This window comes from Vulpes vulpes, chromosome 10 (assembly GCF_048418805.1).
Source record: "Vulpes vulpes isolate BD-2025 chromosome 10, VulVul3, whole genome shotgun sequence".
Classification (NCBI taxonomy): Eukaryota; Metazoa; Chordata; class Mammalia; order Carnivora; family Canidae; genus Vulpes; species Vulpes vulpes.
In genome coordinates, this window is record NC_132789.1 from 90,748,219 (window position 1) to 90,760,733 (window position 12,515).

The 12,515-nt window shown below is 40.1% G+C and overlaps 1 protein-coding gene across 16 annotated transcripts in view; it reads left to right on the top strand.

Moving 5' to 3' along the window:
* GUCY1A1 (guanylate cyclase 1 soluble subunit alpha 1) overlaps positions 1-12,515 on the top strand; it is a 62,095-nt gene that overhangs the window by 26,242 nt on the left and 23,338 nt on the right. For all 16 annotated transcript variants that reach the window (XM_072724900.1, XM_072724903.1, XM_072724907.1 and 13 more), the window contains 2 exons: positions 6,651-7,018; positions 10,520-10,581. In XM_072724900.1, the coding sequence (XP_072581001.1) occupies positions 6,764-7,018; positions 10,520-10,581 (317 nt within the window). In that variant the 5' untranslated portion in view covers positions 6,651-6,763. The remainder of the gene's footprint in view (positions 1-6,650; positions 7,019-10,519; positions 10,582-12,515) is intronic.

Below are 12,515 nucleotides of genomic sequence, written 5' to 3' on the forward strand. Positions count from 1 at the left end.
TCACAGATATTAGAGAATTGCTCCCAATTCCAGTGAAAACAGATTGTGAATCACACCCACCTTATTTTTAATAAAGCAGTAATACAATTTGGGGGACCTGGGTGGCTCAGTCAATTGAGTGTCGACTGTTGATTTTGGCTCAGGTTGTAATCTCGGGGTCCTGGAATCAAGCCCCATGTGGGACTCCATGCTCAGTAGAGTATACTTCTCTCTCTCTCTCTCTCTCTCTCTCTCTGACCCACCCTCACATACACACACACACACACACACACACACACACACACTCTCTCTCTCAAATAAATAAATTGTAAAGAGAGAGAATACAGTTTATTAAATTATATTTATCAGTACTAGAAATAACTATTATTATAATTATTATAAAACATAAGTTGCATGGCTACTGTATCTTTGGTGAGGCAGTTGACATCAGGTGAGGGGGAATTTCTAGTATTTTGGTCACACAACTGAGGTTGCTGTTGCCCTTAGAGCTCACTTCTTTGTTTCGGAAAGGTTGACAGTATGGGCTCTCCAGTTACAAAAATTCAAGGTAAGTAGCCTTCACTCTCACAGATCGCTGGAGACACCTTATGCGTACATGCACATGCAGTATTGGGAGGTGAATACTCTGTTTTATAACATAAACTGGAGTCAGCTTTCCCATGTCTGGGCTTTTGAAGGAGAAATTACTTTCCAAAAGGAGATTTTAGCAGGAAAGTTGGAGCACTCTGACTCCCACAAGGTGTTATGTAATAGTGAAAACCCAAATTCTGGGCTCAGTTATGATTGAATAACCAAAGTCATGGGAAATGGATTATGGACTCTTGGTTGCTCTCCACAGGCCCTAGACTCCTTTCTCGGCTGTGGTATCAAGAAGTACAGTTGGAGGAATATGTCCTTGCTCTCCTTCAGCCCTCATATCCAGTCAGTAGCCAAGGGCTATAGATTCTCTAGCTGAAATACTTCTGGAATTGATCCACTTTTTCATCCTAAGGTCATTATTTTAGTCCAACCCAGATCAGCCTCCTGTCCAACTCTGACACATTCCTCATTCTCCACTCCAAATAATCTTTTAAAAATACAATCCAATCTATTCACATTCTTCCTTCTTAGTCTTTTAGGTGGTTGCTCTTAGAATAGTTTTCTTTGTTTAACAAGGTTTAGAGAGCCCTCCACAATCCTGGCCTCTGCCTGTCTCAGCTCCCTTCCCTACCACCTTGCTCTCCCTGACCCCATGCTCTAGCCATGCTGGAATTATCTTGGTTCCTAGAACATGACCAGATCTGTCTTGGCCTCCAAGCAATGCTGTTCTGTTTGGAACTCTCTTGACTCAGTTCAGGGTCACAGCTCAGCTCAGATGTCTCTTCCTCCTGGGACAGGGTCTGGATCCCCGGTTTGCACTCTCAGCGCACTCACTGTGCACTTCCCCTTTCTGTAGCATGCATCACATATAGCACTGAAGTGTCTGAAATAGTTCCCCTGCCAGATGTAAACTCCAAGAGGCCAGGCAATGTCCTTTATTCTGCATCTAAAAGAATGCCTAACACATAGTAGACCATCCACAAATACCTTTTGAGCAGAATGAGGAGTAAATGCTATAGAAGTATCAAAGAATCAGTGGGAGTGGAGATTATGAAAAAGAAAATGCAAATGACATGGTGAATTCATCAAGTATGTTAAAACCCAAAAGGTTCATGAGCTTTAACTTTTCAGAAATTGTCATTGAATTGAGCAAGGAAAGTGTCAGTAACACAGTGGAAGCAAAAGCCAGGGAGTTGTAGACTTAGGAATAAATATTTCTTAAGGAAATGAACACAGCACCCAAGGCTTGATCTTTCAAGATGTATGATTCATAAATTACATATCACAGATTTGGGGTAGGACTGTAAGTAACAGAGAGTAGTGGCAGGTTCTACTGGCCTGTCCACATCCATAATCATCCCCCATACGTAGCAGAGATAATGCTAAAGCTAAGGAAGCATGAGGAGATAAAAGAATCTGATATTTGCTTGCTTTTATTTTTTAACTTAGTACTGGAGTGACTTGGACATTCATACCAGTTTTTCTAGTACTTTGTCCTGCTTTCCTGATATATCACAGAGGAAAGTTCTATAAATATTTCCCACTGCAAAAGGAAAAGAAACACACCGTAAAAGGCTGGTTTATGGAGTTTTATTTGATTTTTTTTTCAATTTTTGAAGAATAAAGCTTTAGATTTCTGTTCTGCCTGAAAATTAAGCTTGACACCAGTTTATGAAAATGGTGATGAGTTTGTGCTACTGTATGCAAACTTTGTCCTCACTAAGGCATTTTGTGTTTCCAAATTCTCTTCTCCTTTCAGCTACTCTTAAAAATTTAGACTTTGGAATTTGATCTTAAAACACATATATCTCTTTAACCACAGATTTTGGCAGGACTAGGTCCTAGGCCCGATATTGGACAGTGGATGTAACTGTTTGCTTTTACTATGGAGACTTCGTTCTTAGGCTCCTCCCACACACCCCAATTTCTAATTTGAAATCTGCTCTTTAAGACTTGCTGTTGTAAAAGAGGCTTTCTGTGGCAGAGTCCTTGTGGGTTATTTTCTCTCTGGTCTTCTTATTTTTTTTATTTTTATTTTATTTTTTAAAGATTTTATTTATTTATTCATGAGAGACACAGAGAGAGAGGCAGAGACGCAGGCAGAGGGAGAAGCAGGCTCCCTGCAGGGAGCCTGATGTGGGACTTGATCCGACAACTCCAGGATCAGGGCCTGGGTCAAAAGCAGACGCTCACCCCCTGAGCCACCCAGGCGTCCCTCTCTCTGGTCTTTTTATAAGTAGAAAACAAGATTTTTGTGTGTAACTCTAGAGTTTAAATGATGGATAGCCTCTTTACCTGAACAATCATGCGTCCTGGTTATTAATATGAGGCCAAAAGCTGGGTCATTATTCCCACCATAACGGAGTTAATCACTTACTAGTAAAAGGGAGAGAGCATTCAGTATATCTGGAAGCTGTTTAATCATCAACCTTGAAGATGGCAAATACCTCTCTGAGTTTCTGAGAACATATATCCCACTGCTTGCCAAGGCCTTGTCACCAAGTTCATTACTTTAATTAATTAGTTTTTCCTTTACTGTGTTACTCTCATTTTTACAACCAGCTATCTACCGTGTTCAGCCACTGACCAAACCATTTCCAGAGTCACTGCTAAGGTTACACCTAAAAATCATCACTGGTTTAGTTGAAGACCATTTTCTGTATTCCTAGCAGGCAAACACAAGGCAAACATAGGTTTCCAAGGTATCTGCGTTGAGTACATCTGTTTCGTAATGTAATTTCATCGGTTGAGCAGATGAAGAATGCTAATTAGCTTGTTTATATATATGTGATTTAATGAGATTAAACACTTAACTGATCTTAAACTAAGTACAAGTTGTTTCCTGTTGCTGTTTTTACTTAGTAAAAAACAGTGTTAGACACATTTTCTGGAAATTACAGTGCTGTGCAACCCAGAGAAGAGAGAATTTCAAGGTTGACTGGTCCGTTTTATCCTTCTGAGATTGCATAGGAGGCAGAGAATCAAAGTATTGGGTTTAGGGACAAGGGTTGAAATCCAACATTAATGAAAAGCCTAAAGTTAATGGGAGATGTTATCATAAACTGTATTATGTCAAACTCCTAAGTCCCAAACTAAAATTCCGATATGTACCAGAATGATTTATTTCAGGGAGCAGTTCTATACCTTCATCGGATCCAATATAGAATCTTCTAATTTATTTTTTTGCTTTCCTTTTTTTTGAATACTTTCTTCTTCTAGTTATTGTGGTCGTATCTTGATATAATTGAAATCATGGCATTCAGCTAATATAGCTTTTCTTCCTAAAAATTATGTACAATAATGGTATTATAATTTTTATGGTTATTTAATATTATCTACTATGCTGTCTTTTCTTTTTTACTTTCAAGTTGAACAAAACAGATGCACAAAGGCTGCTATATTTTGAGGGTGGGGTGGGTAGAGGAGATGAGGAAGTAGCTCTGGTCCTATAGGCAGAATTATATTTAGCTTAAAATGCTTCAGTTAACCTGCTCAGCTTTCTATAACCAGAGGTCAGCAAGCTATGGCTTGATCCAAATGGATAGGGCCCATCTGAGGGCCAAGTCCACAGCCTGTTTTTGCAAATTCAGTTGTATTGGAACACATCCATACCATTCCTTCGTATATCAGCTGTGGTTGCTTGGTGTTAAGTCATTGATAGAAACCCACAAAACTGAAATTATCTCTCTCTGGCCCTTTACAGAAAGGCCCACTGTCCACTGATCTAAAGCATGTATGAGGACGGGAGTTAGTGCATAGTAATAGCTACATTCGGATGTAGTAAAGAATGAGAAACATATATTTTCTCAGAATTGAATCTTTTTTTTTTTTTAAGATTTTATTTATTTATTCATGAGAGACACACAGAGAGAGAGAGAGAGGCAGAGACACAGGCAGAGGGAGAAGCAGGCTCCATGCAGGGAGCCCAACATGGGACTCTATCCCGGGACTCCAGGACCACGCCCTGGGCTGAAGGCAGGCGCTCAACCGCTGAGCCAACCAGGGATCCCCCCCATCCCAGAACTGAATCTTAAAGGTGGTTGAGAGCCTTGGATTTTTAGGTCTTTCAGACTCCAAGTAACCATTTTCTCTATCACCAGATTACTTTGGGTCACTCAGTAGCCTGCTGAGGGAGCTCCCTGTTCTATTCTGGCAGAAAGTGTTTTCTGTTCGTGAGCAGATAGGCTCTTCCTTGTATCTTCTTGAAGATTCATAAATTACATATGATCACAGATTTGGGGTAGGGCTTTCATAGAGAGTACTGGCAGCTTCTACTGGCCTGTCAGCATCCATAATCTTTCCCCCATACCTAATAACCCACGACACACCCAAGGGCCATCAGATGACAAATTTAGCTTCCTTATTTGTCCCAGTTCAGCAAATGAATTGTCCATTGTCCTAAACTTATTAGAGAACTTATCTGTGACAAATTACAAGCTGTTACTTACACACATTAAGAACATATTAAGAGTATTGAGGCACACAGAAAAGAAAAGGAATAATTGATCTCCAGTTCTAAAGAATGAAATATAAGGCTTTATCCTGGATGATTCAACTGCTACTAGCCTGTGAGCAGGAGAATTATGTTCTTGTTTGTTTTTTAATATAAACATGTAAACCATATCTTTAAATGAATCCTAGTTTATGACCTAAGCCTGATTACGTAGAAACTGGTCTAGGAGTTTGGGTTCATAGAAAATACATTGGCCCTGGTGTGACATGGACCTAGATTTGAAGCCTAGCTGTCACTTTCTGGCATGTCAAATGAAAGAAAATAACCTCAACTGTTGAGCCTCTGGCGCCGTGAGAATAACAATAATGTGTCATATGGTTTGTGTGAGGCTTAACTGTAAACACAGACTCCCCAGCACCTTACATCATAGGAAGTAAGTAACCTTGGGCTCTTTTTGCACTCCTTTTCACTCTGTGTGTGTGTGTGTGTGTGTGTGTGTGTGTGTGTTTCAAAGAATGGAAGCAGTTGGTGAACCCAGTTAATCAAGACCGTTATGACAAGCTGCATTCCTAACCAGACGGTTTCAGTGACAGATAACTAGTTATCTGGTTGTGGATTGTGTATGGAGATTCACAGTCACAACATCAATACAAACAAAATTACAAGGGAAACATGCTGGAATAGCCGCACATATGTTTTCAGTGGGCCTCTGGGAGAGAGACTTTCTTGGTTTACTCCAATGTCATCTAGACTCAGATCCAGAGACCCCTGCAAATCCAATGGCATGATCTTAGGGATCAGTTCTTTGAAAAAATATTATTTGTTTTTCATTTTGATGATATTTCAAAATTCCTTTGCTATTTATAGAAACAAGCATCTTCTTTTGAATTAACATTTCAATTAATCTTTTTTTTTCAACTAAAATTCAGCATTTCAGATCCATAAATATATACTTGAGCATCACTACATATATATTTTTTTCCATATTAGGAGACACTGGTTTCTGCTATCCTGATTTTTTGGAAAGGGGAGCATAATGAGAATGTAGTAGGACTAGCACTAAGACATAGATTTATACTTGGCTTTTATTTTTTTTAAAGGTTTTTCATTTTATTTATTCATAGAGACACAGAAAGAGAGAAGCAGAGACACAGGCAGAGGGAGAAACAGGCTCCACGCAGGGAGCCTGGCGTGGGACTCGATCCCGGGTCTCCAGGATCACGCCCCGGGCTGCAGGCGGCACTAAACCGCTGCGCCACCGGGGCTGCCCTATACTTGGCTTTTATCATAAAACCATAAAGTTTCACTCTTTTGGAATCAAACTAGACCAAGTGGGCTATAAAAATGGAAATCAGTAGTTTGTGGTAGGGACATGTGGAATATAGCTCTGTTACGTTTGAAAAATACTAAAACCAAGTATTTTACTAGTATACACACATTAAAGATCTTTACCAAATATTTCATCGATTCTGTAACTGACATGTCCACCAGAATTTTCTGTCTACTTGGAAATGATATATGAATATGAGGTCTTTGCCTTTTGACACCTGTTTTTTTCTGTTTTCGTAAGTATACAAAATTCACTTCTCTTTCTGTTCTGACTTCCCACTACCCATAGACACTCCAGTCACCCGTATTCTTGATCTGCTAGTGGCTTCCGTTTGTCACTCCGCATAAGAAGAACAGCTTTCCCAGAGGTGATCCACAGCAGGGTGAGAGGCCACTAACACCATGTTCTGCACGAAGCTGAAGGATCTCAAGATCACAGGGGAGTGCCCTTTGTCCTTACTGGCACCTGGGCAGGTTCCCAAAGAGCCAGGAGAAGAGGTAGCGGGAACCTCAGAAAGTGGCAAAGCAACTCTGCCCATCTGTCAGGATGTCCCTGAGAAGAATGCACAAAGAAGTCTTCCTCAAAGGAAGACCAGTAGGAGCCGAGTCTATCTTCACACTTTAGCAGAGAGTATTTGCAAACTGATTTTTCCTGAGGTGAGTGCTTGCCCTTTTGAGATTTTACTGATATTTTGAAAATTGTAAACGAGTATTTTTAAAGGAAAATGTAAACGCGTGCGTTCTCACTTTCAAGGCTATAATAGATGTAGACTGTTTCCTGGAAACATATAAACACACTCCTGGAAAATGATCATGTTCTTAAATTGTGTTTAATCTTAAAACGTTGAAGATCTTGAATTCTTTTTAAAAGGGTCCTGCACTCTGATGAACTTTATGACTTTGAGCAACTGCTTAGCCCCTCTTATCCTCAACTTCCTTATTGTAAAATGGTAGTAATAACAGTGCCTACTCCCTAGAGTCTTAATGAGCATGGTCTGAAATAATCCATGGCCCTTGCCATCCCTTAAGTGCCTTAGGTAGTTGTTAGCTATTATCTTAAAATTAAATTCCTTGAAGAATGCCTTCTTTTCTATCCATTTTCTTCTAATTCCAAAGACCGTTATATGTTCCCTGCCCATTTGTGGAGGTGGGAAAATCTCCGTTTCCACCTCTGGCTCTGTGTCCGAAGTCTCTGCACAAGCCAGGCTTGACCTGCTTCCTTGAGTCAAGGTCATGGCCCAGTGCTTGCAAATTAGCTCCGGACACTTCTTCTTCTTCATTTTTTTAAAGATTTTATTTATTTATTCTTGAGAGACAGAGAGAGGCAGAGACTTAGCAGGCTCCCCTGCTGGGAGCCTGATGTCAGACTCGATCCCAGGACCCCGGGATCACGACCTAAGCCAAAGGCAGACACTCAACCACTGAGCCACCCAGGTGCCCCTAGCTTGGGCACTTCTTGATACAGCTCTGTGAACTGCCTAGCCTCGTGCCACTTCAAAATCTGGAGCACCTTCTGTTAATCCACCTATAAGACATCCCTGGGGACAGGACACGTCCCTAATGAGGTCACATATTTTAAGAATGCAGGGATATGTGGAGAGTTCCTCTCCTCCTGCAGGGCTAAAGAGAAGAGCAACTGAAAAGTCTTCATGATGTCGTCCACCCTCTGGCAGTGTTCGCAGTTTTATATGAACTCACTTAATCTGGGAGATTGCACATTGATCTAATCCGACCCCAGCTATAATAATCCACTGAAAATTTTCTGTTAACCCAACACCACCCCTTTGCTTTGTGTGGAGCGCTGAAGAACCACAGGCTACTGACTTTTGAAACTTAAAGGAGCTTCAGAGGTCATCTTGTTTCATTCCCAGGAAGGACCTGGGAGGTTGAACGACTTGACTTTTACAGTCGCACAGCTTTCGAAGGGAAGAGCAAGTACTGCTGTCAACAGAATGACTAGAGCGACTGCGAAAGAAGAGACTAGCATTGAATCTTGAAGATGGAGAAATTAGAATCAGCAGAAAGTTGGAGGAACTTACTTCAAATACAGTATTAGCACAATAGTACTCTGGTTAATGGTCTTTGAAATGGAAATATTTCCTTATTCTCACCCCACCCAAGTTACTAGACAGCCAGCTTTGGCTAGGATGAGCGATGTCATCCCTCTCAGGGAGTTGGTTGGCATCATCGTCTGGGAAGTGGTTGGGACTCTCATTTCCAAGAACAGAGTGAGATGCACAGAGATGAACAGATGGTGAGGATGGGGAGGCTGGAGAGCTTCCATATTTTCCCTGGGTCCTGTCATTACCATGTTGGCTTCATTATTTTGTTTGATAAATTTTGAATTCCTGCCATTGAAGTCAGACACATGTTGGAATCTCTTTTTAAAACATTCTGAATACCAACTCTAAATGACATTTTACCTTTTCTCTGGTTCTTTATTTAGAATAATCTGTGTTGTTTGTGAACTCACAGGAATAACCATCAAAATTTGACTACAGCGTCACGTAGCAGGGAAGGCAAAGCTATAGGACCTCTAGGGATAAAAGGTAGAACTCTGACAACTGAGGCCATTTGCCTCATAACAGTAAATGTCCCACTACCAGATGTTTTTGGACTGTATGGTATTCAGTGTAGATTATTTCATCAACTCTCCAAACATCAGCGTGCTTTGATCAAATACAGCTTTTTTTTAATTGATTCTTTTTTATGTAGACAGATTTAATGCTTAGCCTACTGTTCAGTTTTAATCCTATCAGCAACCTAAAGGAGAGGCTCAAAACAGCATTTGACAACATTATAGTTCTTGTTTTAGATCATTAAATTTAACTATGCAATCGTGGTGTTTTGGGTTTGTTTGGGTTTTTTTTCTGGCAGAGGAGGGGGTAAATATCCTTAGCAGATTTAGAATAGGGAGCTGTCATTCCAGAGTAGCAGAATTGAAGGGCCTGAAAAGGTGTAATGTTATTGCTCATCCGATGCAAACTTTTCATTTCTGTTTTTTTTTTTTCAATACATTCTAGATTTTTCCCCCTGAGCTCTATATGCACTTTAAAACTGAAAGTCCTTCTCATAACTCATTTTATTAAAACAGAAGCTTGTTCTATTTTGCTTAACTCTGCTGCCTCACTTGACCAGTGGAAACTGTAAGAGGGATATAAATAGTTGTTAGGGAAAAAGGAATTTCCCAACTTGGAGCATAACCAGAAAATTCTTCACTTTCCTCTGGACAAACTACAGAAAGAATCAACAATTACATAAATACACGTATAGATACATATGGTTTTTATATGGAATGCAAAACATTGGCAGCACTGCTAACCAACGCTCTACATCCTACTTACCAACTAGAGAAAACAAGCGATTAAGAGAGATTAATAGATAGTCAAGTATTTCTGAAGCATCAAGGATTACATACAAATAACTTAGAATGTGGAAAAACTCATGAAATACTCAGAAATCAATAGAAGAGAGTAAAAGTGTAAGTATTTGACGAAAACAATTGGTTTAAAGAAAGGAAATTAGTACAAGTTAAGGTAAATGCAAGATTTGTTTGAAATCAGTGATCAACCGACATTGGTGAAAGCTTGGATTTAAGGGATTAGGGAAAAGGGAAAGACAGATAGCTCCAGACTTTTCTAGGCCAGGACATGTAAATGAAATATGAAACATAAATCCGCATTTGTAGTTGAGAAAGGCAGTGGGGGGCTGGGTGTGAGAACAGGAATTTGCTTGGCTTGAGCCACGCTCACACTGAAGTATTGGCAACACATCCAAGAGGATTTCCTGACCCAGAGGAAGTGGTGCCCACCATTCCTTCGTGGAAGACCTGGCACTACCAAACTGGAGTCTTCTATTTGGATCCCAACTCAGCTTGTTTTGTGGCTGTCAGCGAGACCACCCACAAAGGGCAAAAAGCCTGTGAGCCACAGCCCACATCCAAACTCAAATTAGCCAAAGCTCATTGTTTCTTCCCAGAGTGGAGAAACGTCTAGAAAAATCAGTCTCCGTTTCCGAAGCATAAATTCACCACGCTCACCAGTAAAGTAATCATGTTTCTGCTCGATAGAAACTTTCAGGACAAATTTTTAAAAATATGTATCTTCAAATGAATTATGATTTAAGGGAATGTTTAAAACATTTCTTTTCATTTTTTAGTTGGAGCGGCTGAACCTTGCACTTCAGAGAACACTGGCAAAACACAAAATAAAAGAAAGCAGGTAAATTGAACCACTTTAGTTGTGTGAACCTCCCATTACACTTACTGACACCCCTGCAAATAGCCACCACTTAGTGACTGCATCGACGTGTTTCGAATCACTGTGGTATGCGAGAAACTGGACTGAGTGCTTTAACTGCTACTAATCTGAAAGTAGGTGCATTTATTTTTCACATTGAATACATCACTAAGCCCAGGTTCATGTAAAATATTTAGGATTTGACAGCTGTTTATGCAAAGGCACAACTGAGTTGCAAGCCTGGGTTTCTGGGAGCCCATGATTTTAACCATGTCGCATGTACTGCTGCTTTTGACAAGCCATCAGGCCTAGTCTTTCCAACTAAGAGGTACTGTCAATACTTAACAGGTAAGGCAGGGACCCCAGATGATAGGCACAGGCTCCCTGCCTACAGGATACTTCCTAAAGGTGGAGCAGGGTCCCAGTGCCCACCCCCACCCCCACCTCCCACAGCTTAAACTTCCAGTTGCTGCATCGGGAGGAAATTGAAGAATCAAAGTTGGGGGGTGGCTAAAAGGGAGGGGTTGACTCAGGAACCTTGAGGCAACAGCTGTTTATCAGTCCCAAGGGAAGTGTTTCCGTATTTTCATAACCAGTTTGGTTATATTTGTGGGCACTAGCTGAATATCAGTTCCAGTTAGACTTTTATTCTTGCACCCTGTCTTTTGAACATTTTTTAAAGAAAGCTTTCTGTAAACGGTTAATATAGAAGTTTTTGTTTAAAAATCTGCTTTATATAGTTTTTCTAATATATCTTGGCACATTTACTGCTGGCAGATAATGTGATTGGCCTTGGTTTTGATTCCTTGAAGTTGCAAGGATTATTTCATGTGTAAATAATAGGATAAATACTTGTGTTCAAATTTGCAGAAATGAACATTGCTGCTTTGCAAACCAGTACCATTGTGGGAATATTTTATAAATCCATTCATCAGTCTATTTCTCATGAGCTGATTATCTTCCTTAATTTTCCCAGTTGACTAACTGGTCCCAGACTCCAGGCAGCAGGCAAGCCAAGAAGGGGTCAGGAGGGGTCCAGAAGGAGAAAGTGTGAATCTATGCGTCTGACAGAAGCTTTATTTACATGAGTGATACAGAAAGCATTCCAGAATGCCTCTGACCTTAATTCTCAGCGAAGCTGATAAGATAGCCACAAGTCACCCTAGCTATGCTACTGTGTCTGTCTGCTTAAGTCCCTGGCAGCCAGTTGGCTCCAAATTTATTCTCAGGGCTTTGTGTTCTGAAATGTTCCTAAACTAGTTGCACGGGTTCAGTTAGGATGTATTCCCAGTGGGGTATCTCTTTAAAAATACCTCAAACTAAAAAAATAAAAAAAAAATCATTTTATTTGGAAATCTGAAACTTTTTTTTTACCACTTCCTTGATTTCTTAAAGAGCTGATCATACTTTTAAATTGTCTTAATGTTAATTATTCAGTTGTTGAAATAAGATGACAAACCTTCTTCTCATGACTGCCTGCTGATATGCTAAATGGCTTCCCTCTGCTTTGCTTTTTTAGTTTCTTGGATATAATTTTTTGTTTCCTTTGTTCCCCATCTCATTTTGGAAGGTCAGCTTCCATTTCTACTGCTCTCAGCTTACCAACCACTGACCATAACTCTTTTTTTTTGGACTGTTTATTATCTTATATTTGAGAAGCAAAAAATCCATGTATTAAAACAATAAACTGTCCTTAACTGAAGACTGGAGCCCCTTGCTCCCCACCTTTTAAGTGAATGAATTTTAATGCAGCCATTGTGATATCTCTCTGGGTTGGCTTCACAGAGAGCTTTTGCTTTGTTTCTTTTCCTGGGATCTTTGGATCACATCATCATATTTGTGCATGGCTGATGTGTGTGTGTACAAGCACACACACATTTGCTGGCATATATGCAACTTAGTCCTTTTTTTAAAAA